This window comes from Nematostella vectensis, chromosome 6 (assembly GCF_932526225.1).
Source record: "Nematostella vectensis chromosome 6, jaNemVect1.1, whole genome shotgun sequence".
In the NCBI taxonomy this organism is placed as follows: domain Eukaryota; kingdom Metazoa; phylum Cnidaria; class Anthozoa; order Actiniaria; family Edwardsiidae; genus Nematostella; species Nematostella vectensis.
Genome location: NC_064039.1, coordinates 3,443,982 through 3,470,800, shown reverse-complemented (window position 1 = coordinate 3,470,800; position 26,819 = coordinate 3,443,982). Strand labels below are relative to the sequence as shown.

Here is a 26,819-nt window from a genome sequence, read left to right as displayed (position 1 = left end):
ATAACAGGGAGTAACAGCTATGGTGCAGCTAGGGCTAAGGTTTATTCTGCTGAAGACCATTCCTAAGCGAGCACACGCAGGAATTTACGCTGGGAAGGGTATTATGTTCGGCCATGTGGAGACGTTCTCTGGGAAAAAGTGAGTTGTCAGATTGTAGAAAATATAAGTTACTACTTATACTTATCAACTCAGTGGCGGGTCATGGAGGATTTGCATTCCCCGCTCCTTTTCGTGTGGAAATTAAAGAAGAAATGTATGGCAGCCAGATTCCACAAATTTCCCTCAGGATATATGCCTGCCTCCCCCTCCCCTTGATAAATACTTTACCCCCCTCCCCTTTCTACACCAACATCAGATTCTTTGTAAGGAAAATCCTATCCGCTTGATCCTCAAAGAGTCTTGATTAGCCAAATGAATTGAACATAGGCTTTTCTTATAAGTCATAACATTGCACGAGGGGGTTTAGTGATTAAATGTCCCCACAACCGAGGGATAATTAGTTGAAGTCCTGACGCCGCAGGCAAATTGTTCTTTTTACCCCTCTAGAGACCACCACATTTACACAAACAATTCTCAAATTAAACATAGTTGATTTGTATAGTTGCTCTACATATCTTCAGCTTAGTTCTTTGACGTTTAGGTGTCATGAGATCAAATGCTCTGGTCTCTTGTTACAGGATCTTTTCCTGGCTGATCAGGAAGCTGCCTTCTATTTGTTTCGCATGGAAACTAGAAGACAAGCACCATGGTTCTAAATTTCTCTCATGCACTGATGTAGAGGGAAATTTAGAAGACAAAAGTTCTTTAGTCTTTTTCTAAATTTTCCCTCATTATTGATACATGAGGGAAATTTATAAACTAAATCTCCCTCATTATTTATGCATGAGGGAAATTTAACACATTGACCCCTCAACCGGCCTGTACCGGCTTTGAGAATTTCCCACAACCCAAAAAATTCATAAATGCAAAATTAACACAACAAGATGAAGATACTCAGGCATCAGTCTAAGGGATAAATGGTCTTGAAGATATGCATCCAACCAAGGTGTTGGCCTCAAAACACAATGTCCACTCCTTGAAGGCTTGTAAAACCACTTGGATGCCTTTACAGATTGCAAAGCATTCTGGGAGAATCCAGGGAAAAATTCACGAGGGAAGGGCCAGTCAACACTCCTCTCCCCAAAGTCAGATGGTTTTTTATAAGTCCTTTCGAAGCCAAGCAAACCAATTTCAGGTCATACAAATTTTGGAACAATTTTGGAATCAATTTGGTTTAAGAAAAGACATCATTTAGGAGAGTTGTGGAGATTTTATGTAATGGAGGTTTTATGTAATCTTGTTTTGCTCCATTTGTCTTTAAGAACAAAAAGAGCATGGAAGCCGAATGTTCATCGCAAGAAGTATTACAGTGAAGTCCTGGAGAAAAATTTGTCATATAATTTCACTACTCACGCCATGAGGTGCATCGACAAGGCAGGTGGATTTGATAATTATATTTTAAACACCAAAGACTCCAAATTACAATCCAAAGCTGCCATTGAGTTGAAAAATCTAATGTCGAAAGTTTTATCATGCAAATCTGAGGGAATGACAATGGAGGAAATACAGGCAAGAGTTCTGCCACAGCCCAAACTTAGCTGCCATACATATGTCCCAAGAACATATACAGACAGATTTTACTTTGATTTTAAAGGACGTAAGCAGATAGTTCATTGTTGAAAAATGTTAAAATGTTGTGAAATATGATACATTCCAGACAGATGTTACTTTGATTTCTGGTGTGTAAATAAGTATTTTATTGTTGAGTAATGGTAAATTATTGTGAAATATAATAGGTTTTTTTGTAAAACTTTACTTTCAGTGATGCTGTACACTGTAACTTTTAAACTCATGTCGTCTGGCTTTTACCTAAAATGAACACAGCAAAATGTCCCTGGGGGACTTCCATATTATAATGATGGGGATGCTCGTAGAGAATTTCAATTTTTACCCCTAAAAAGTACCAAAAAGGGTGTGGCTCGAGCTAATTTTTATCCCTTAAAGGTACAAACGAACAACATACCAACGTATATTGTAGTTGAAAAGCATTTATATCCATCTTATTAAATTCCATTTTTTGTAATATTGTGTCGCAAAAAATGCCAGCTCTTGAACTCGAACCCCCTAAAAGGTACCAAACCCGTGATTTTCCCCTAAAAGGTACTACGAGCATCCCCGTCATCTCGGTATAGGGAGTCCCCCTCCCCCATGGGCAAAATGTGTTCTAGTTGTTTTGCTACACAGATGATTTGATGCATAGTATACTGTATAATAACACAGTAGAGTGTAAGGTTTGTGAGGTGACTTAAAAGCTTGATAAAAACACTTGTACCTTGTACAAATCTGTGTGCAACATGCGTTTGTCAATTAATTTCTTTGCTGTGATCGGAAAAAATGGTTTTCTCGTGTGCATACACAGCAGCGTGCACATACACCCCTCCTTAGCCACAAGGTCATTTCTTATTCAAGAATCATCAAAAACTATCCTTACTCCAAAGGATACCTATGCCTTCACTGTTTTTTTGTGTTGCAGTTAAGATCTTCATGTCAGTTATTGATTTAGACAGCTCAGTTGCAAATCCAAGATTTTTTAATTAATAGAGGTATACCAAAATCTTCAGAGCCCTAAATTGTCTGCCCCTAAGGACAAGCCCATTTTGCTAAAGGATGTTTCTAGGCCACTGTTCCACACCTGAATCTGCCACTTCAGTTGATTGAATGTAGAATAACCAAATTGGGGAATTTTTAGATTTCAAAATCTTTAATTGCACAGCTTGACAACCCCACTTGTGTTTAGTAATTTGATCTTTTTGTTTACTGTTTGATATATAGCATAGCATTACAGCTTAGTGCTTAGTTTCATTTGCAAGCTTCAAAGTGTCCTACGTACATAAATCAAGTTTCATTTCTGGGTAATTAATCAATGAGCTAGAATTTGGGTCCTTGGTATATGATGAATATGAGTTTCATTACATTGAGTTTCATTGTTGAAAAAGTATTAACACATTGCTCTCAATCAGGCAATATCAACACGAGATATGAGAATTATGATTGGGTTTATTCATATTAGTGTACACTCTATACTTAGCAAATGGTTCAAAAGCTTTACTGTAATTTGCAAATACTTTTGGAATAAACAAGCTTATATACTATATATACTATATATTTGATACAATGATAATAATAAAGATAATGATCAATAGATGGTTCAGTAAACAGTTAGGATTCATGGGAAATTTAACCAAGGAGCAGTGTATAAGTTTTTTTTTTTCTGGGCAGGTTTTGTTTATGTTGTTACATTATTGTCTCATTGTTACATTAGATTCTTGTGATCTATGGATGATTACTCATGCCACTTCATCATCCATATTACCAAACCAGAAACATCTCTGTGCCATTTAGAAGACTCTGGAAAACTTGATCATTGAATTTTGGGGTTCCAAACAGGTTTAGGTTTTGGATAAAGTAGTGTGGTAAGTATTTATTTTTAATAAAATACTGAAGTAAGAGCACTGCAGATTTAAACCTTTCAGCAAGCTTGCTACCATCCCAATCAGATGGGTCTGGAAATCGCTCACATTCATAGAAAACAATGGTTTTCAGATGATATGAAGTAAGAGGACCCATATAATTCATATAGTCCTCTCTCAGGGATTTGAGGAGGCGAAGAACCTGTTTCATACATGTGCCTGCATCCCCAGAGAAACCTTTTTGGAAAAGCTTTTTCTCTGCAGTGGAGAAAGAATACCGCCAGCAAAAGCTGCCTTTACTTGTTCCTTGGAAGATCTCAGGCTTTTTGGCAACAACATGACAGCCATCTTTCACAATCTCCTCAATCAGGTCACAACTTGGCCATCCTGTAAAGAAAAAAGATTGGATTTCAGACAGGTTGGTACACCAAAGGCAAAGCAAAGGGGTATTAGGTATCAATAGTAATACACCTGGAACCCCTATTAATCATTTCTTACCAATAGTAGATCAAGGATTTCATAAAGGCCCCGCGGCCAGTGGAAGTGCCAGCTATTTTCCAACGAGTGCTGGCTACTTTTCTTTTTTAAGTAGACTTAAGTTTTATTGGAACTAAAAGATAAAATGACTTCCACCCCCTACTTATCAATCTCCAACGCGTACTCTGAAAATTAATTAAAGCCCTGGTAGGTGTTTTTTAAATAATATTTACCTCTTCTACAACGTCTTGCCCACTCATTTGCGGCACTTGGCCACTCATTTACTTTGAATGCAAACGTCAAATCAACTGCATAGTTCTTGCCATTATTATCAATCTTTAAAGTAACAGCAGGCCCATTCAATTTTTGACTGATAAATGATCTGAAATGCAAATAACTGGAAGTGTTAAATATGTATTGGATTTCATATTGAATATATGTAGGCAATCATAAAACTATTTTGTGTGAAAAAAAGTGTTTTTCTTCCCCTCCCATTCCTCTCTTGCCATTCTGCTTTCTTGCGAGTCCTTAATAACCCGGGGTACCCCAGAGGCTCCACTCATGCTTCACCCATTGTAATCATTCATCAGCCCCTGATTTTTTTTTTTTTTTTTTTTTCATGTTTGAGAAATGCTATGATAACGATGGGACACCATATTGTGTTTGTTTCAACTCAAATAACCCCTTCACTGCTCACACAACTAATTCCGGGGTTGGGGTGCGGCTCTCCTGAAAAGTAGACGGGATGGGATTGTCCTATCTTTTTGGGTATAAAATTTTTAACAACTGCTAGGTGGGGGGTGCGTTTGAAGTAGTGTTTGAAGGAAACGCGAACGCCAGCACAGCGAAATACAGAGATAAGAGGCCTCTGCTAGCAGGGAAGAAGTTTTTCCAAATTGAATAACTGTCTGCACAACAAGCAGGAAACTAGTATAGATTACCCGTATTGGTAGTTTTGGACCGCCTGATTGACCAATCCACTGATTGTGCTTTTTATTGCAGTGGCATCGATAAAAACCGTCCAACCGTGCGAAACTCCACGCAGCAAAGAATAACCTGAAATATGATTGAAAACTGTGAGTTCCAGAAAGACACAAATCACTGTAAATGAAGAAAATCTCTTGCCCAAACATTTCCACGCATCATCACTTTTCAAGGTGTGAAAACTTTGTGCAAAAAAAGAGCAAGTAAATAATTATTTACAGTACTTAATTTTGACTCCCTAAAACAATTGAACGAATTAAAAGTTATAGGGTGATGTCCTCTTTGTGTTTTTCAAAATAAAAACTTTGTAGTTTTGTGAAAAAAAATGACATAAGACCTAGATTATTATTGTAAAATAATACGTCACAAAACGCCTGCATTAGGCTCTTATTTACCCAGTGGTGGGTTTTCCGGATAGACCGCAGCTCCGGGTTGTTGCTTCAGTAGTTGTTCTTTGTCGATCTCAATCATAAGATCGAATTCATCGGGATTCTTCACTTTAACTCTCTCGTAGTAGCTTCCAGTCATCAAAAGTCGATCAAATTTGTAATAGGTGTTTCTTTCTTCAACAAATTTAAGAATTTTTTGGACCGGAGGCTGCCAGGCTGCAAGCGCTTTCTGCTTCGCGTCTTGATGAATCGTTATCTTCTGACTGAAATACTGATTCAAGCTGTAATTGCTGACTTCTCCCATTTTAAACGATGTTACAGATGTAGCGGTTGTAGTGTGTTCACCCCAGTTGTTTACGTAAAGTGAAAGTGATTTTAAGAGGCCTCTGCTAACAGGGAAAAAGTGATTGCGTTTGTATTTAAATTTCTTGGAATTGAGGGTCGGGGCTTCCCCTCCATCCAGGAGTTCCCCCCAAAAGTCTGATGCTATGTTTGACTATGGCATAACCACAGGGAGACCGTAAGCAACAGCCTTGTTTGCTAAATCACGTGACTCGAGTGAAACAGGAGACTCTTCGGAACGGACGTCGGCTGAAAAGCGGAGTGTGCGAACATGAGCTAACAAATGTCCGATCAAAAGTGTTTTATGTGGTCTTTTTCTTGCTTTTAACTATAGAGAGAAAGGCTGATGGCTAAATAATGGCTAGGACTAAAACAACACCAGTCAAATCTGCTCAAAAACAAAAAAAGGAACGAGCTTCTTCGCGGAAACGCGAGAAGTCATCGGTCGCTGGAACGGCGGATCTACAAAGTCCTGCGAGCAAAGCGTCATCTCGGGTTAGCTCAAGCTCTTCGCGAAGACGTTCTACGAGGAAGAATACTTCTCATGGAAAAGGCATGTATCGATAAGTCTAATATTTAGATTTTCTGTAGCGATTTATAGAGAGGGGGGGATGTGCAAATACACAAGCCGACATCCGATACGAGTTGTAGTTCCTATGTGCAAACAAGTTTATGCAAAAACCGCGATGAAAAGTATCGAGTATTCCCATCAATAACTGACCTTCAATTCGACTTGCGCATTCAAATTCTGCTCAAAGCAAGTCCCGTTTTAGTTTGGGTTTCTGTTAGTTTTTAGTACAAGTCTTTTCTATTCGCCGGAGATCGGAATGGACTCTCTTGGACTCTTGGAAAATTAAGCTACTACAGTGTAGGATGGAAGGACGTGCATACTTTAAGCCAAAGTTTGGAGTGTTTTTTTTTTTTTTTTTTTTGTCAGCATCTTGTTATTATAGAAACTTACGCGGGAAGCTTTGTTATTTTTGTGATGTTCTTTCATGGAGAAGCAGGGGGGAGGGGGCGGGAAGTGATATACTGGGAATATTGGGGACTGTTGATTTTAATGTTTTTGTGAATGGACCTGATTATCACAAATTGTACTGACTCGAAGGAGTAACACATCTTTATTATGGCCTATTAGAGAGTTGGAGTATGAGAACTAGTGATATGTTTTGAAATGTTAATGTCTTCTGAGACAAGAGAGAATTCAAGTGCTGAAGCTTTATGTTGAAATATCTGAAATGTTATTAATATGTAATAATATTAGATAATGGTAATTGCTTGAATGAGCACCACCTACCCCCTTGCTTTAATTAAAGTCCATATAACCTTTCAGAGTTGATAGACTTTGCCAATTCTTTATATTTTCATCTTCCAAATGGTATGTGGTTCATATGGACCCTATAAAACACGCGTTCACGCGAATAACTCAAATCTGTAATATTGAGGTATTTTGATCAACCTTCGGAAAAAGGGCCATGAACTGAAAGGCCCGGGTCCAGTCATTTGTGACATAGATCGAGATGTCAACCAAATTACATGAGAAAATATATGCGCGCGCTAAACCAGTTCCCGTCTTAGTTAGTTGCTGAAGAACGTTGTGCGGTTACAACTTTTACCATTATCTTTTTATCTCAACCTGGTAGTCAAATTATTATTTAACTTCAGGAAACAACTATGCAAAATTTAGCAGATATTTTTAGTCTTTGAGTTGTTTTGCATTGTGCGCGCGCTGCATTCGCAATCAAGAATGGCGACATTCTCACGAACGTGTGCTGTTTTTTTAAACCTACAACAAAACGAAATTTTCTTTTTTTGCCTACAATTCTCGGCTTTAAATTTTTCTTCGCTTCATTGTGGGTAGCATTGCAATAGAAAACACTTTGCCAATATTTTGTGGTATTGCCGTCTCTAAATTTTAACGGATTTAAGGAAGATACATTGTTTCAGATTTTCCCGCCAAAACTTGGAATTATTCACTCGATTCAATCTCCTTTCGCCTGGCCAGGAAAAAATTCAAAGATCTGTAGAAAATTCAAATTTCAATCAAATTCAATTCCCTTTTCAGAATTTAAAGTTTATCTATGCTTTATCTATGCTGAAAGGTTTTAAGAACTTTAAGCAATTACCCTCACTACTCATTTTGAAGGATCTATTCTTGAATTGCACATATTAAAAATAGGCCTGCAAAGCGTGAGTGTAGCTACTGTGGTCGAATTTACAGGAATTTAGAAAACCATATATAACCAGTTATGGGCCTAAAAACCTAAAGTCTCATTGGTTTCCTTCAAGCTTAGTCTTTTCAGTGTCTTCTACCATGAAAATATTTATTGCCGCCTGATTGGTCAATAGTGTCTGCCCAGTGTCCATTACTACTGTTGGCCCTGTGTGGTAGTTGAGACAGGGTTCCCACCCCGAAATTAGGATTGCAATGTCCTTACTGGCCTTTAGCGGAAATATGCCATAGCGAATTTCAGTCAATCTCGGTCTAACAGCACGAAAGGAAAAATGTGTTTATGTTTGCATTTGGATCAAGGTCAGTACCTCTTGCCTTTTTCTCCCAAGCAATATCGCGAGCCTATTGGAATACTTTAATTCCCATAAAGAAGAAAGACATTTTTAACAAGCAATGTTTAATTCATAATAACAATAACATTAACAGGATAAAATACCCTACTTAACTAAATAACGTTCAATGCTACAATCTATAAATAACAACATGATAGAACAGGATAGTAAACTTTATGATTAAACAACATAATTGAACCTAGTAAGCTGTTTCTCTCTATAAAGAGGAATACAGATTCATCCAGTGATAAACTGTGCTATCACTTTACAAGCTTTGTCTACTATCATCTTGTGTGGGCCAGACTTTAGTAGTAACTGCTTGAGCTCATTTATATCGATCTCATTTACAGAAATATCACGATTCTGAGCTTTCAGAAAACTTTCGATTCTGTCATTGAATGAGGTATACCTTTCATATTTTTTTTCTTGGCGTATCAGTGAATTACAAACAAGTTTGGCGTTAAGTAATGATTTTAGGGTAGTTATTTCACATTTACTGCATGTGATAGTTTCCTCTTCGTCGCAATTTATGTCCACAGTACTGTTGAACAATATACAACAGCAGCTTTTTTTAATGTCTATTCCAATGCACTGTCCAATGATAATATTGTCTCGTAACTGTTATGTTCGCATTCGTAATGTCCTCAATTTCCTCTATACACGTTTCTTCGTTTGTGTTCAAATATTTGTCATCAAAGATTCTTACTGTTAAGTTTTTAAAATGATATGACTTTCCTGCGTGTACTGTGTCAATAGTATTTTCCCAGAGCGTTATTTTGATCGATTCGGACGCATCTGCTACTATGCAATCAACCATGTATTTTTGGATGCCTTTCTTGATGATAGAAAGTTTTTCCTCTTGTTTAGTAATTGCTTTGACCTTCAAATCAACAGTATCGTAAACATTTTTGTGAAGTGCCTCATGCACGGTTACCAAATGGTTATCAAATTGATCATTATATTGAAACTGAACTTCAGAACTGGGCATAATTTTTGACATCTTTCCAATAGTGTATTCCTCAACACTAGTACTAAAACGCTTCTGCGCATTCTTCTTAGTATTAACTATTTTCACGGGCTTCTTGTTCTTGAATGCTTGCTGCAGGTTTGCACGTTTTTTCGGTGAATAACAGACCAAGCGGATAGATTCTGATGACGAAGTTTGTAGTTGACAATCAAAGTAGGTGACTGGTGGTGAGCTGTTCATATTATGTCCATCTTTTACTCTACTCCGTTGATGTATGTATCCTTCAACAGCTGAAAAGGGATTATGCAAAGAAAAAATGGTTATGATGCTACCGTTCTCATATCCACAGCTAAACAACTGGGTACATCGCTGGGGAGGCTCTATGTGACAGCCATTTGTTTAGCCTTAGCTGACTCAATGTTTTTGAGTACTGGAACACGTGTTGAAAGTTCTTTCTTTCAACGACCGTTTCACAAATCCCGTGCTTGCATCAATGACTATTACCAGAGCCTTCCATGCAAAAGTAATGAGCTATTACACTAACAAAAACCATTCCATGGAAATTATAGTCCCCTTTATGGTTTGTTAAAAAAAACGTTTTGTTTTCCATTTTCCATGTACTGAACTTCCTGGTGTGTAAATGAGCGAAGCTTATAATAAGAAATACCCTTTTGAGTGTTCTTCAACATCCCAGTGCATTTATCACATTAATAAACATATCAAATAATAATAATAAAGTCAATATTATCATAATTATGGGAGTACACCCCCATCCCCCATATTTAAGCTCCAAAAACATATATTTTACTGAAGTAAACTCTAAGGTATTGCACAAAAAGGAAGTGTGAGGTATTTCTTTACTTTATGCAAGTAATTTCATCTGAATCTTCACCATGAAGAACTATGGTCAAATGATATAAATGCACTTACTTTGATTGTACTGTCCTTTGTCAGTTTCATTTTTGCTGTAATGAAAAACAAATGTTAGTTGAGAAATATAACTAATTTACAATGTACATAATACTGTACTACAGTGTGCCTCTCAAAAGGTGTCAGGGAAAAGCCCTAATTTCTACAAAGACCTAAATAATACAAAATATCGCACATTTTCCAGAATTTTTGAAAAACAGTATGTATACTCTTGGGCTGAGTTGTTCAAAAGTAGGTTAATGCTAACCCAGGGTTAAATAAGCTATTTTTGACATATGATTGGATAAGAACCTTATTTAACTCTGGTTTACTAGCATTAACCCATCTTTGAGCAACTGGTCCCAGGCCATGGTGTAATTCCATAATGACAGCATGTCAACAATGTATGATACCTACCTGAATAAGTTTGCTGTGCCATGGTCCAATTTATAAAAAAGAAAAAAAAAAAGGTAATGCTGTGGAAACTTCAACAGGTGTTGATCTAGCACTTTTTGTTTCTGGGGATGTAACCTATAATTCAAATAACTGAATTTGGAGTGAAATATTTAAAAAAGATATTTAAAAAACATGCGATTTGAAACCGAGCCAAATTGTATGTGACACTTTCGCCACCATATATAGATAAACAGAGGAGATGAACAGTAGACAAAATGTACTAACATGTAAACAATGCATAAAGTGCTTTATGATCAGAGGGTCTCCATTACATTAGCTTTGATGATTGTTTGTGGTGGATTAGTGTATATGTGATCAATGCAAGATCTGTTATCTGTAGTGCAGCATGATATCAACTGTCTGTATTGATGATCTCTAACCAAAAGATTATAAATAGGTGTCCGCTCCAAACAGTTTAACCAGTTGACATTAAAATCTCCAATGAGCATTTTAAATTGTGTGGTTGTGGGCAAATTCAAGATTTCCTCTATAGCAGCACAAACTTGCCTTATTGCAACATTAGGAGAGCGATACACAGCTATAATAGTTACATGTGGAACTATCATCAATCGTATTACTGTCACCTCCATACCATTTAGGTTATAGCAATGCGGATACCCAGGATAGAAATCAATGCGGCTGTATACTGCAGTACCACCATATGGCCTTTCCAAATGATTTGATGGGCCATCATATCAATATAAAGCATAGTTTTCTAGTTCATACATACTGTTACTGTCATCATGCCTGAATCGCGTTTCAGCAAATATATTTACATCTGTACTCAAATAGGTCAAGTCTGCTCTGATGTCATTGATGTGTTTATTCAAAGAACGTGCATTTAAGAAGCAGATCTTTATGGTATTTTGATCCGCATTGTAAAGTGGTGAAATACAAAGTTCAAGTTTGCCATCTGTTCTTAGATGTTCCATTTCTTTCTGAACATCAGAACTAACAGATATTTGATTATCACATAGTTCAGTGATATGCAAACCACTTAAAGCTGTTACTCTGCTTAGTCCAACATAATGTATGTGAGGAATAGCTCTTTTGGTTTCAAAGTTAACAACAACTCTAGTTTCGGTATCTTCTTGAGATCTATGTATGGTTTTAGCAGCTTGTCTTAATGGAAACTGCTTTCTTATAACTTGAACGGTTCTGTTTCTACCAACTGAAAACTGTGTAGTGACTGGGGTGATTGGGGTCCATGTAGGGTCAATCCCTTGGGCATACAACTGCCTGTTTTCACGCCTAGTTTTAGTGTCAAGGTCTGTGTGTTCAAACTGTACCCATATTATACCTGATGGTCTGTTTCGCTGATGAACTTGTACTAGCTTAATTACATTGTCAGCACCATTAGTCACTCCATCATCTGTTCTAGTGTTAAGTGATATTTCAGTTCTCTCACCTACTTTTAGATTAAGTGTAGCATATAACTGTTTAGTTTCCTGGGATCACTAGGTATTTGCTTCAATATCTTATCCCTGAGCTCTTGAGATTCAGCTCCTATAACACTGTTGTGTGCATTAATGGTGTATAGCTTGGTGAGCTCTTTTATTAAATTCATTTACTTTTGCATTCTGTATGAACAGATGTGGAGCATCGATTGGATAATTGATAATGTTGGTTGATAATATTCTTTCTTTAAATTTTGATATATCTTTTTTGGTATGGTTACCTTCTCTTAGTCTGTTGAGCATTTCTGCAAATAGTTTGTTTTCTCTTTGCCTCATAATTTGATGCAATTCAAACATTTTAAAGAGCTCTTGCCATAGATTTGGAGCAAGAATGCCATATTCTGAGTTCAAATCTTTGAATATGTAATTATCCATAACTAGCTGTAGTTGAAATAAATCACCAATAGCAATAATAATCACACACCCAAAGTGTAATGGGCTCCTTTTGATGTCTTTTAATCTGTTATCAATTTGCACATTAAACATTGTGTTACCAACCATGGATATTTCATCTATAAAAATCAGTTTGACACTACCAAGCTGGCTTCTTAGGGAATTCAATCTACTTGAGTCAAGACGTCTGTTGGTGTTTAGTGACTGGCATGCTGGTATTGCTAGTGCGCTGTGAATTGTGTTACCCTTGATAATATATGCAGCTTTACCTGTAGGTGCCAGCATTAAAACCTTGATGTGTGAAAAGTTGTCACCAGCTCTAGTATTATAGTACTTTAGTGCTGCCTGATACAAGGCTTTAGTCACATGGGATTTGCCTACTCCTGCCCCTCCAGAGAGAAAGCAATATAAGGGCTCATCAGATGTTTTGATTAGATGCAAAACACGATAAAAGAATTCCTTCTGTTCTTTATTCAATGTTTGTACCATATATCTATACTCATCATCTGGTAATTCATTAAGTATCAATGGCTCAGACCTAGAATCACCAAGCAGTAAATAGCATGATAAGCTCACGATAGTGCTTTTCTGGATCAGCTTCCTTATTGAACCATACACTTCTTATTATCCTAGCTTAATTTCTCTTTTTTGTTTTACCACAGATATTTTTCTGATCTTCAACTTCATTGATTTCATCATCATTCTCATAATGATCAATATAATTCTGCAATGGCAAGCCATCAATGTCTATATCATGAGGTGGCTTTACATATGGTTTTCCACCATACCATGCAGCCCATTCTGCTAGAGTTATGTCTCCTAGCTTAGCTGGCCGCTTACTATATCTTTTTTACATCCCACTAGTGTAAATTTCTTCACAGTCATCATCCATTTCTTTTAAATCATTCAATGGCTTCAAAAGCTCAACTCTCTCTTCAGGAGGTGAAGTGTTAATGAATACAATTTGTCTAGAGGCCTTTCTCATGGGCAACTGCAGTACAATGTATACTGCTTCTTGGGCACTTATTTCAACATTGTTTACAAATTTACTGCCAATATCTCTAACTTGCTGTTTGATGGTAGAATTACCTTTTCTTGCTTCAGTACAAGCTTCACGCAATAGCTCACTCATACCTTTTTGAGCTTTTGAGATATAACTAACAATATATACTGCACATGCATAAACATCTAGCACAAAGTGAATATCCATGTTAGCCCCCCATGCTCTCAGGCAAGCAGGATTGTAGTAGTTAATCCTTAGCTCATTAGGATTCTTTTTAAGAAAACAGTGGGAGCATTAAGGGATGAACATATAGCAAGTAAATAGTTTTCCTCTGTGACTTTGAGGTCCAACAGTAATTCATCAAAAGAAATGTCTTCGCCTTCTTTCATTTTATCTAGATGCCCTTTGATGGATTTCCATGTCTCTTTATATGTTTTTACTTTACTTTGTGGCATGTCATCAACTAAAGGATAAAGAATCATAGTTTGCCTCATAGAAGGCTGCGGATAATAAAACCTACACTCTCCTTTTGTATTCTTACGACAAGTATGTGAATGTGGGTGAACTTGTCTCTGGACTAAATTGAGTAGTTCAGGATTATCTGTGGGCTTGTGACAGCTTATTATGTTATCAATAAAGTCTATAACTTCATCATCACTTTGTTCTTGAAAAGATGGTGCTTCAATCCAAATCAAGATGTGAATGTGTGGTGAGCCGTGCTGCTGATATTCAACTCTGTAAAACCAATCTGATATATTTCCAAGTGAAGAGGAAGTTAGTCAGAAATTTATTGACTTGGTAATCAAAATGTCTTGCACATGTTACAGGATCACTTTGAATTAATCTACACCTATCCTCCCAGTTCAGATTTTGTATTTCATTATCAGAATATAGCTTGTGATCAACAAGTTGGCCAAGAATTCTAAGTAGGTGAGTCCACTGTGTTTCTGCTGATAAGAAACTGCAAAACAATGTTGCTGGTCCGAGCTGTCTTATCATTGCAAACAGGTCTTTTTTAACTTTTTCAAAATATTGTGGTGAGCCTCGTAATGCGGTTAGGAATTTAAATCCTTTATCATAGTGAATTGATCTATCTATTGCACCTGTCTGCTTTAGTTGACGTGCATTAAGATTCCTGTTATTTCCCTTACATTTTCTAAGTGCAATAGTTGACTTGCCTAATAGGATTTTCATTTGAAGCTTTTTTGCTTTTTAAAAAATATTCTCAACACACGTTGCTGCTCTTCTGTCTGACCTTTTTAGTTCTGATTTACATATATCACTATAATTAATTTGCTTACTTAATACTCTAGGTTGACCAAGAAATATTCCAGAATATGCTAACTCTTCTGAGAATTTATCCCTGAATATGCTTATGGGTATACTGCCTTCTGCTGGTGCAATATTAAATATATGTTGGCGCTCATTATCTTCTAAAAAGTCAGTTGCTGTTAACTTAGTGTCAGTAACACCTGCAGGCATTTCATCTTTTGTCTTCACTTAAGTTATCTTCATCATCTATTTTGTCAGGCTCGCTACTATGACTTTTTTCAGACATTTTTTCAGATTGTTTACTACAAGACAAATCACCATCCATGTTTTGAAGCTGTTCAAATTCATTTGACCACTGTTGCTTATTAGCCATTCTGCTGCTTCTACTACCTTATGAGGTCTCACGTTCAATGATAATGCAGAACTCTTATATTGGAGCTTTCTTTTAAATTGACTTTTATTGTTCCAGCCGCATTTGGTAACCGTGGTAACATGCTAACAGTATGACTTACATCAGCAGGCTTACATTAACAATATTCCCATAAATTTTTAATTGCTTTCCCCTGGGAGCTTGCATTAACTTTTGAAAAGCAATTCTTGGGACAAGTAATCTACACTCGAATTCATTTAGATCAAAGAATGCTTGTTTTTGTGGAAATACCAAACCATTAACAACAGCACAAGGTGGAATATTATTCTTCAATAAATAACTATAGCATGTTTTGCAAACCCAATCAGCATCCCCAATGCTTGTCTTAAAAAGATATTTAACAATGTCAGGTTTCGATTCTATGAGTTTTTTGGCACCCAGAACACTATGCCCATACCAAAGCTGATCACAGCATGTACAAATATAAACAGGACCTGCTTCAACTAAGCCATGAAACTTTGAAATAGCTGTTTCAATATTGGTAACACTTCGATAAGATTTCATGTATTCATTATGATTTTCTTTTTTGTCAGGTGTCATCCTTGACCTATAGGCATTTTGGTACTTATTATGTTTGGCCTTTTGTTCAGCTGCCTTCTTTGATCGATAAGCTTTTTGATACATATTACGTTTTGCCTGTTGCTCTGGAGATGCATTTGCTGCTCTATATTCTCTCTTATATGCATTATATTTTGCTTTATCTGCACCACTTGCTTTTTTATGCTGATCTGACAGAATCCCAACTGAACTGACTTCATTTTCTGTCAAGTTCACCTTTTTTGCTATTTTTTACTGTGGATTCATAACATTCATCAAACAAATTTCTTTGGACCATTCCAGGTAAGTTAGTTTCAGGTAACGTTCTTATTGTTGAGATGTAGTGCATCTCCCCAATGTGTCCTATATATATATAGACCTGTACTGTACTGTCTGACACATTTTGAGTTTGAACCAGTGTTAACTCACCAAAATTTTCATTTGACTCTATAACATGAATGCTTAAATTCATACTTTCTGCTATTGCTTGCATTATAATGTGATCACCCCATATTCCTTCTGACGACATATTTGTTATGTATTCAGACCAAGACATATTATCAACAACAGCACTATAAATATTCAGGATTAGTTTCCAAATATTGAACACCAGCTGTCCTGATTTCAAAATGACGATTTGCATCATGGTATATCCGATGTGCTATGGCTCTAAATAGGCAATTACCCATTCCTCCCACCTCTAATGGACTTAACCCAAATCTTTGTAATCTTAAGTTAAATACAGAATTTGAATTTCCTTCTTTAGAGTAGGCATTATATTTTGTAGGCCCGGGGTTCAACTCTACATCCCCACAAAGTAATAAAGTTGACACGTGCTTGAACATTCTTGAAATAACGGCTGTAGAAACTATCTTGTTTTCTAGCAAACTTGATACTCCATTGTTTATAGTTAGAAACAATGTTATATAAAACAGATGACATAGGGACTGATTTCTTAATAACATATTTGAATTTCTTTCTCAATTTTTTTTTCTTTTCAAACATTTCATAACTCTTTTTAATGGCACTCTAGAAAGTTCCCTATCTCTAATCCTGCAACCCACACCTATTGCAAGCATTCGAGAAGTTGTTGAAAAATATATCATGCATGTAGGAAACATTTTCATCACAATTAATCAGTCCGTCATCATCACTCGTCAAATAAGACTCAACAGACAAAAGTTATGTCGCTTTTCAGCAAGCTACTTTGGTCTGCATGTTCAACTTTTTGACAACCAAGAAATGCATTCTCAATAGTGTTCACATCATCAAGCTTTATACAGCTACTTGTATCTTGGAAATTTTTTTTTTCCCAAATGACTGAAAGCTTATTTCTGCCTGCAAAGGCAGTTTCTGTTCCCCGAAGGGAATTGTTTGTGCATGTAAAGGCAGTTTCTGCTCCCCGAAGGGAATTGTTTGTGCATGTAAAGGCAGTTTCTGTTCCCCGAAGGGAATTGTTTGTGCATGTAAAGGCAGTTTCTGTTCCCCGAAGGGAATTGTTTGTGCATGTAAAGGCAGTTTCTGTTCCCCGTAGGGAATTGTTTGTGCATGTAATGGCAGTTTCTGTTCCCCGTAGGGAATTGTTTGTGCATGTAAAGGCAGTTTCTGTTCCCCGTAGGGAATTGTTTGAGCATGTAAAGGCAGTTTCTGTTCCCCGAAGGGAATATTCTGTTCCCCAAAGGGAAATTATTGTGAAGGCAGTTTTTGTCCCGGGTAGGGAATTGTTGGTTGATCAATAGCTTGGTGACATCTTGGCGATTCATGCAATGTTTTTTAGGCCAAAGTTTGTTTGAAACTTCGAAACACCTGAAAAATGCTTTACTAGAAAACGATGGACATAACTCTTGAATGCTCTGCCTTATAACGGGAAGAGGATAGCAAAAAAAAATCCGGAATCCATGAAAAAATGAGATATGGGATCCGGAATCCATGAAAAAATTAGATATGGAATCCGGAATCCATGAAAAATGAGATATGGAATCCGGAATCCATGAAAAAATGAGATATGAAATCCGGAATCCATGCTGCTGGAATCCGGAATCCACGAGAAAAAACCCACATGGAATCCGGAATCCACACACTAGGATCCGGAATCCAGAACCCTATTGGAGAACCTGTCATGGGGCGAAAAAAACATAGTAAAGCTTACCTTTAGTTCGTCGCTGGCAAAATTGCTGACTGAACACGAGGGAAGGCAAGAACGCGGGACGAAACGTACCTCAAACGTTTTCAGTCGATATTTTTAAGGGAACAAAAATCAGTTAGTCTCGATTTATTGTTCGGCATAATTACGGTTTTGTTATTTGTACCCTGAGTATATTTTCTACAAAGCAAGTATCTATTGTTCAATTCAAATCTATGGATAAGTAAAATATTAGGTATTTTTGCTATTTATCTGATCCTCTTATACGATCCGATACGCTTCGATGCTTATCCGAAAGTCTGAGATATCCCAGCATACCTCGCGCAACAAAAAGTGGACACTCACTCTTACAACTCGATGACATTGTAGCTACTTGACGCATGCGCACAGTAGCTACAAAAACTAGGTGTGTGAATAATATATAGATTTAGGCACTGCCTAAAAGCGGAGCCAGCATAAACACCTTTTGTGTTGACTGATCAAAAGCATTATTGGGGGATCTAGGATCCTGCTCTCTACTGAGATTTATTTATTGTACCAACCAAATGGATCCAGGCCTTATTCAATAATTTAAATTATGCAGTACATCAAAGTTAACAAACCAAATTCCTGGTGTGGATATGGCTGTCAAAGTTGTCAAGAGTCTAATGGAAAATTCTTATGTCCCATCATAGAAGTTCCATTATGAATATCTTTTTTTTAATCAAAACAATACTTCCAAAAGCTTTGCCCTTGTGCAGAAAATGTCATGGATGTAACAGCATTCCAAAGATTCAAATTAATATATTTAGACTGTTTAGATGCCATACTGTGATTTTTATGTATTGATTTAGTGGGGATTCTCTCCTTCATTGGACCGAATATTCAGAAAAATGTCTGGAAATTAAAATCCAAAATTATATCTCCTTTCATACATTACATATTGGTGACCCCACTTTACCATATAGTGGCCTTGTTGTTGTTGGCCTACTCCCAAATGGATGCAATGAAGAAAAAACAGAAAGAAAATGCTAACTTCTAATTTCAAACCAAACCCTTTCATTGATCTATGTTTGGGGTAGAGAGGAATCAAAGAATATCAATTGACTAAAAAATAATCGAGGGGAGAGGAGATATAAAGTGAATTGACTCAACTTGAAAGGTTTGGTGAAAAAAATATAACAGTAATGAAAATAATTTGATTGAGCATTTCTTGACATTTCCCCTTTCCCATTATCTTAACCCTTTCACCACCACAGGCCTCTAAAGAGGCCATGTCTTTGCTATCCAAGCTATGTGAACAGAATTCTATTATTGGAAAAAGCAAGGTTGTTGCTAGTGTTATAAAGTTTAAGTATCTTGCCCTAAAAAACCCTTCCCCTTAATAAAAGTTCCATTAATGTACATTTGTAAAGCTACATTCTGACAAGCTTTGTTCTTGCGAAAAACAATGGATGAAACAGGATTTCAAAGATGGAATATAGTGTCAGACACAATTTTAGGTAAGATGCAATGCTGAAGATTTAATGTACCATTTTAAGTGGTGATTTTCCATCCCCATGGGAATTAATATCTACAAATATACATCCAGTAATGCATTATATTTTGGTGTTTTGAGAAACCCTGGATGTAACTATTCCAATGAAATAAATCTAAACATCTAAAATAAATGTAATGGGCAAGAGACTTGGAAAGAAAATCCTAAAAAGAAAATAAGTGAAAGTAATAAATGAAAATTTCTAATTTAAAAATCAAATCTGTTCATTAATTTATTTTTGGTGTAGAGGGGAAATAGCAAAGAGCATCAATTGCATAAAAATAGTCAACAGGGAGAAGAAAAAGGAAGAAATATGACTCTTCCTTAAATGTTTGAAAAGAAAATATAACAACAATAATGTGATAATTATATTTAGTACTTTTCTAAAATATCCCCTTTCCCATTATCTTTAGGTTGATAGAAAACTGTATTCTTTACAGATTTATTATTTAAAAAGCAAAAGTTTGTTTTTAGTTTTATATTATATAAGTATCTTGTTCTAAAAAAAAACTATGAGTGTGTACTGCTGAATCACATAGTAATGAACTAGTCAATTGCGCCCCCTCCCTTATGGTCCCGCAGAAGTCAGGGGTTAATGTGGGGTTTTAGACCACTTTTTAACCATAATATGTCAAGAGGGGTGGTGGTATTGACTGTTTTTGACTCTTAACTTGGAAACAGGCTTTTATTAAAGTTTAATCCCCCACCATTCCCTGGGACCATGGGTGTGGGGGTATCAAATGACTAGTGAATAAGAACATCCTACTGTTCTCTACAAGACATGATTTTTAATTCTCATGTCTTCCAGTCTTTAGCATTCATCTTGGCCCTCAGGTAGTTCCTGGTTCATAAAAGAGTGAAAACAATTATTTATTATTTCTTTCAAAACAATCTTTTTATCAAGCCATTTATAATCTAACTAATTTTCCACAACTATTTGAAAAAAAATAAACACATGAGATGCAAGATGCAGACAATAACAACAATACATATTGAAAATAGTTTTTTTTTTATCCTCGGTAGGGAAAATTTATCTTGTAAGTTGAAAAAGCTGCTGTATCTTCTAAGGATATGTATCTTCTTAGGACTAAGAGCACAGGATATAAAGACAAGAACGGTCTTCTTTAGCAGTATTTGACAAATGCAACACGATATTGGTTAGCCTTTATGAAATATCTCAACACAATCAATCTGCCCTGAAAAAGTCTTATTAAAGACGAATTCCAGTTTTTGTTGTATTGTATTTTATCCAACACAATCAAGAATATAGATACAACGAAGAATGTCAAAACAAAACCTGTTATGCTTAAATAATTTGATTACTAAGTTAAGTACTCGCATTCTCAAAGCATACAAAAAGGACAACAAAAAGCCTAATAACTGTCATATCCTCAATAGACAATACAAATCGTCGTCCGAAACTCACCTTGCATTGTTTTTGTTTTTTTTGTTGTTTTTTTGGTCACTTTCTTGTGGTTCTGTTCGCTTTTTAATGTGAACTGTTACTTGCTTAAATTTACTAGCTAAAACCAGATAAATCTTGGCGTAAATGAATGTTAGTAGATCTCCTCTAGTTGACTTTATCCTTAAGTCACAAAATTTGAGGCAAAATAAATAATCATCGCATAATCGACAAGAACTTTTTTCCCTTGCTCCCTGCTTGTATTTAGTCGCCATTTCGGGGCCGAGTGGGGCCTGGGAGTCGCGCGGCTGACTGACTGGCTGGCTGGCTGGCTGGCTGGCGAGTGACACCACAGGGTACCTGCGTGACGACCACAAAAACCAAGTCGCATACCTATACCATATTTCTATGCCTATTGGGCTACGCGCGCGGCCTGCGGCCGCGCTTGGCTCCGCTAAAATCAGCTTTTTTTCACTTAATGTTATCAATTATTGTTAACTACATCCCATTTTTTTCCTGCAAATATGCAATGTGATGTATGTGTTCTTAAATAAACAGATCCCAACTTGCCCAAAACTTTTAACAATCAAATTCAAATTAATGTTTTTATAGGCAAAAAACTAGTTAACAACAATGACAATCTGCCACCGGAGCTGCGTCAGGCTGGGCTCATCGCACACCAAGGCATGTCCCAAGGCAAATGCTTTGGCCCTTTTAGAGGAGAAATAATAAAGAAGAAACGCCCTCCATCTGAGATGCATTCCTTGATATGCGATGTAAGTGTTACCAGCAGGTTAAGGACAGATCCAGGATTTCCCTAAGGAGGAAGGATCTTTAGGTGTTCTCAAGAGAGTAAATCTGAGATATATTGGTCATATGAACCCTATCGGAAGGGAGCCAACCCAAGATTGTATATGTGTTACAGAACTTTGATTTCATACATACACCTCCTTCCAATACCAAACCAAGTAGCGACCATGAGCCGTGCCCCTGTCCCTGGAAAAGGAATCTGAATGTTTTGTTTTGATTTCTTGTTTTAGATTGTTTTAAAATGTAAATTTTGTGTCTTTACATAGGTTGGGAGCGTTGATGGCTGTACCTATCATTTCTATGCTCACAAAGATCACCAAGACCAATGCAAATGGCTGCAGCAAATGCAGACAGCACCAAATCCAGAACAGCAGAACATTGTCGCTCATAACTCAGCTGCAGGTGTCAGTTATGAGGTTGCAAGGGATATCAAACAAGGGGAGGAGCTTCTTGTTCTCTTTAATGACAGCTATGGAGGTATACTGTCGCATTCCCCTGTCTAATTATTACTGTATTCCATACACCTAAGGTTAACACTATTTGATGATGATGGTGAAAATTACTGTATCTTGGTGATGATGGTAGTCATAGAGATAATGATGGTGGTAATTGTGATGATAATCATGATTGTGATAAGTGATGTTATGATGATGGCAATGATGTTGATAGTGATGTTTGAGGTTGTCATGGTGATTGTGTTGACGTGGTGGTAGTGATACAAGAGAGAGTACAAACTCATGAAAGATAACTTCCACATAGGCAGATGGCTAAAGCCCTTTTCAATCCATTTTTTAAAAAGTTCTTCTAGAAATTTCTGTCCCTGACTATTTTTATTTCAATTTTTAAAATATTTTTCTTTTCAGGAAAAAAGTACCCAGCTTACATTGAAAATATGCCAGTCCAGTTTGTGCCACAACCTGAGCTACTAACAGTAGTCCCTCTTGAGTATAAGAAGCAGCTTGGTGTTACCACAAGTGACAAGTCCCCAATGCAGGAAGCCAGTGGTGAGACATTGAGTGATGGCACATGTGGTGAGGAAGACACTACTGCTGATGATGATGATGCTGGTGATGACAATGGTTATATTGATTCTGATGGTGATGAGAACGATGAGTATGACGAAGGTTGCGAAGGTGATGATGATGTTCAAGAAGATGATGATGTTGAGGAGGGTGATGATGCTGATGCTTCTGAATCTGATGGTGAAGAAGATACTGATCAGGCTGAGGAACCAGAATGGACAAACAAATCATCAAAAGCCACAGGGAAGAAAAAAACAAATACTTCCAAAAAGACGATTAAAAATGCAAAAGAGCCCAAGAAGAGGCGCAATGCTTTGACAGTGTTGGAAATCAAGTCAACAAATGAAATGACTAAAACAGGTGATTTATAAAACATAGACTTAGACTCAATTCCAGGGTTCAAGGGCGGATTCCAGAGTGGCACCTACAACTGGTCCACTAATGTAGGAACTCGTTATCATGTGTGATACTATGGCCTATCATTTTCTACCCCCCCCCCCCCCCCACCCCCCACCCACCAAAACCACACACAAACATAACCCTAACCGGTTTCCCAGCCCGCTTCCTTATCTTTGCCAATCTGGCAAAGCCTCTACAGCATATGCAGGCACTTTTGGAATCCTTATATGAAAAATCTATTTTGCTAGTCAAGAATAAAAGGTTCCTTTTTGGTGGTCAAAGTCAAGAGGTGGATGCAAGCCCTGGGCACATGCTCCTTGTCTGTTATGGGTTTGCCTCATATCGATCAGATTTGGGAGTAGCCTTATGTGCTTCAAGGCCTACCTCAAGGCTCAAGTAGAAGATTGTCTTCTGGATTATTTGTGCGCATACGTAGGCCTGTATTAGACCATTCGATCGCTTTTGGGCACATCTACTTTTTAATTCTAAACTTATCGATGAGTCCTTTTATATGGTCCGGAAAAAAAGGGTGTTCCTTAAAGATATGCGCAGTATAGGAGACATGATACAGGCGAAGAAGAATCGTACAACGCTGAACTTGTGGACTGGAGGTAAATATGACGTTGATGTTCTTTTGTGTTGGCCTCCCCGGATGTTCGGGTTGCCTGTTTAGTAAATTTCCAGGCATGGATTTACACACAAGTTGGGTGTTTTGCATTTCTTTATAAAGCTTTTATCATACATATTTAACTATAACATAGTGAATTTTGCCCAATTGCGTTTAACGGAAAAGTTCTTTCTTTGGGGATGATCCTAAGTTTGGGTCGTTTTCTAGAATGAGGGTCCTGTGGGATTGTAGCAGAAAAGCGAGGTCGGAATTTGTCTACAGCTGTCTTGTAACTTTCTTCATCCAAAATACCGCATTTCAATCCCTATTAATCGTTGCAAATTGCAAGACGGGTGTGAATACAACCTACCAAAGCCGGATTTAAGGTTTAATTTTAAACAGGATCCCCATATTTGAAAAACGGCCCATTGGAAACCTGATTGGACCCTTCAGTCCACCTGATTGGACCCTCTCAGTCCTAAACATTTTGGGTCTGTCGGGTAGATTGTCTTACCTTCGCGAGAATCCTGGATACGTCCATAGCTCTGGTACAAAACCTGTATTTGGTGCAAACTTTAGTAGAGGCCTCGGACCTCTCGGACGACCAACTTAATCTTGTGGCGATAAACTCACTCCTCACATCATGCCTTTACTCAAGACAGGAAAGATGAATCGATAAAGAAACAGTTGAATATCAATGAAGAGCAAATATACGGAAGCGATAATGAGGGTCAACATAATGAACCTAAGAGCAAACGAAGACGGACAGCCAATGAAAATAAAGAACACTCCTTAGTAAAGGTACATCATCTACCTCAACGTTATGAGACTGAATTTTTTTCTGCAAACTATGAGCATATTTTTACAGTTTTGAAATTTCTAGAAAAGTTTATTTCATTTTCCCGTTTGCTTGAAGTCCCGTTCTTCTTCTTTGGTTAGCGAAAAGGGATGCATGCGTATTGTGTAACCTCCTCGCTTGCCCAAAGCGTTGCTCTGTAGTTCTTGTGCCTTTCACTGGGTCCGTTGGGTCCCAGGTTCGTTTCCTTTTTTTTTTATTTGGCTTTACCGGTTCCCCCCTTTGGCTGTGTGGTCATGCATTAGTGCTATGACTGCCTCAGGCGCCTTCATATGTGACGGACTAGACCTCGTTGAATCTTCCTCGTAATCCACCATTTTATTTTGATTTTTTTATTTCTTTTTGTCTCAGGCATTTGAACCTCATTGCTCTGGTGGCGACCAAAAAGGTCATCCATCCATAACAAGCTCGTCAACATCCAGAACACAGAAAACGCCAACCATGGCAAACATGCAACCATCAGGAAACATGCAGCCAGCTACAGAAAACGTGCAACCATCCTTTGCAAGCATGCAACCAGCTCCAACAAATATGCAACCATCCTTATCGAACTCAAAAGCAACAATATTGAACATACAACCATCCATACCAACACTTCCCCCATCGACACTCGACTTGCACCCATTCATGACAAGTCTGCTACCATCCATACCAAGTCAGCCCCCATTGAACCCAGCCACGCCTTCACAAGACTGCAGCTGGCGCCGCGAGCTTTTCGACATCATGCACGTGATCTACCATGAGCAGCAAACGATACGTGCCCACCAAGTGACGATGTTCAACCAGCAGAAGCACATCATGGACCAGCAACAGGCACTCCTTCAGCGGGTGGACCTCATGAACTCGCGCTTTAGCCTCCATGTCCCATCTAATGTACACAACCCTGTACCATCAGGCGTAAACATACAAGGGTCGGCGCCATCAGCACCCACCTCTACACCATTAGGTGGAAGCATACAATGGTCAACTCCTGCAGTCCCTGGCGTAAACTTTAAAAGGTCAGCGCCATCAACAGCCACCTCTGTACCTATAGTGACAGCCTCTGTACCATCAGGCGTCGACGTACAAGGGTCGGTGCCAACAGTGACAGCCTTTGTACCATCAGGCGTCGACGTACAAGGGTCGGTGCCAACAGTGACAGCCTTTGTACCATCAGGCGTCGACGTACAAGGGTCGGTGCCAACAGTGACGGCCTTTGTACCATCAGGCGTCGACGTACAAGGGTCGGTGCCAACAGTGACGGCCTCTGTACCATCAGGCGTCGACGTACAAGGGTCGGTGCCAACAGTGACGGCCTCTGTACCATCAGGCATCGACGTACAAGGGTCGGTGCCAACAGTGACAGCCTTTGTACCATCAGGCGTCGACGTACAAGGGTCGGTGCCAACAGTGACGGCCTCTGTACCATCAGGCGTCGACGTACAAGGGTCGGTGCCAACAGTGACAGCCTTTGTACCATCAGGCGTCGACGTACAAGGGTCGGTGCCAACAGTGACGGCCTTTGTACCATCAGGCACAGACATACAGGGATCAACTCCGATAGACCTAACCAGCCATGATGATGTCACAAGCATCCCTATCTTTAGATCGAGAGAAACGAAAAAACAAGTATCGACTGATGCCAGCTTGTCCGACCATACAGCGTCCACAGCCACTAATTTATCACCACCAGAGGCCACGATACCTCCTATTCCTACGGGGATACTAAAGACGCTTATACCAGAACCGGAACCAGAACCTGTTCCACAAGATTTAGCCAATGACAGCTTCCGAACAATATGCGAAAATATACATAGGAAGTCCTATTCACACGGTCACTTTGCCTCCATGATGGTGAAGGAGTTGTACCCAGTGGAGGAACGGGCTGGAAGGAATTGCAGTGGGACTCGGGGCAAAAGGCAGTTGGACATCGGGCGTTGATCTCTTATCAAGGCTGCTGTCTTTAAGTATTTCGCTGTAGCTATAGAAAACAGGGGGAAGATCTGGGAAGAGTGTGTGGAACGGATTGATGAGATGTTGAGGAGGAAAAAATGCAAAAACACGTAGAAAAAAGACGACTGTTCTATCTATAATTTTTAGTTTTTGTTAAAGCTTGTAAATAAAGAGAGACTTTTGCTACCTTTTTGATTGCCTAGTTACACGAAATTACCCATTCAGATAAGTCAATTTGTTACAAACAAAACTATCGCCTGAAGGCTGGTCATAAATGTGTAAGAAAAGTGTTTAGTGGGAGGTACTCCCCCCAAACCCAACCCGCCCCCCTCTTCATTTAGCATAACTTTGCCCCCCATCCCCCTCCCCCCGCTATCTATCTCCCCATCACTCCACCCAACACTCCCATCACCTCATCACTTTCAACCCATAATGTATAGAA

At 38.1% G+C, this 26,819-nt stretch overlaps 4 protein-coding genes across 4 annotated transcripts in view; 3 read left to right on the top strand and 1 right to left on the bottom strand.

Annotated features, from left to right (window-relative positions):
- The first annotated feature begins 5 nt into the window (after positions 1-5).
- Positions 6-2,381, top strand: LOC5514627 (50S ribosomal protein L28). Its single transcript, XM_001634805.3, has 2 exons — positions 6-138; positions 1,362-2,381. Exons 1-2 carry the CDS (start codon positions 20-22, stop codon positions 1,717-1,719), a joined length of 477 nt encoding a protein of 158 aa, XP_001634855.2. The 5' UTR covers positions 6-19; the 3' UTR covers positions 1,720-2,381.
- A 697-nt stretch (positions 2,382-3,078) lies between these two features.
- Positions 3,079-5,787, bottom strand: LOC5514626 (putative nucleotidyltransferase MAB21L1). Its single transcript, XM_048729416.1, has 4 exons — positions 5,366-5,787; positions 4,928-5,042; positions 4,220-4,368; positions 3,079-3,896 (listed from the first exon to the last, which is right to left on the bottom strand). The coding sequence occupies exons 1-4, from the start codon at positions 5,661-5,663 to the stop codon at positions 3,409-3,411; spliced, it is 1,050 nt and encodes a 349-aa protein (XP_048585373.1). The 5' UTR covers positions 5,664-5,787; the 3' UTR covers positions 3,079-3,408.
- A 122-nt stretch (positions 5,788-5,909) lies between these two features.
- LOC5514682 (zinc finger protein 420) overlaps positions 5,910-26,819 on the top strand; it is a 29,354-nt gene continuing 8,444 nt past the window's right edge. The window contains exons 1-4 of the mRNA XM_032384172.2: positions 5,910-6,254; positions 21,364-21,527; positions 21,828-22,038; positions 22,425-22,943. Coding sequence (XP_032240063.2) covers positions 6,059-6,254; positions 21,364-21,527; positions 21,828-22,038; positions 22,425-22,943 — 1,090 coding nt within the window. The 5' untranslated portion in view covers positions 5,910-6,058. The remainder of the gene's footprint in view (positions 6,255-21,363; positions 21,528-21,827; positions 22,039-22,424; positions 22,944-26,819) is intronic.
- Positions 23,097-26,652, top strand: LOC125568074 (zonadhesin-like). The gene is made up of 3 exons (XM_048729415.1): positions 23,097-23,593; positions 24,252-24,390; positions 24,797-26,652. The coding sequence occupies exon 3, from the start codon at positions 24,887-24,889 to the stop codon at positions 26,363-26,365; it is 1,479 nt and encodes a 492-aa protein (XP_048585372.1). The 5' UTR covers positions 23,097-23,593; positions 24,252-24,390; positions 24,797-24,886; the 3' UTR covers positions 26,366-26,652.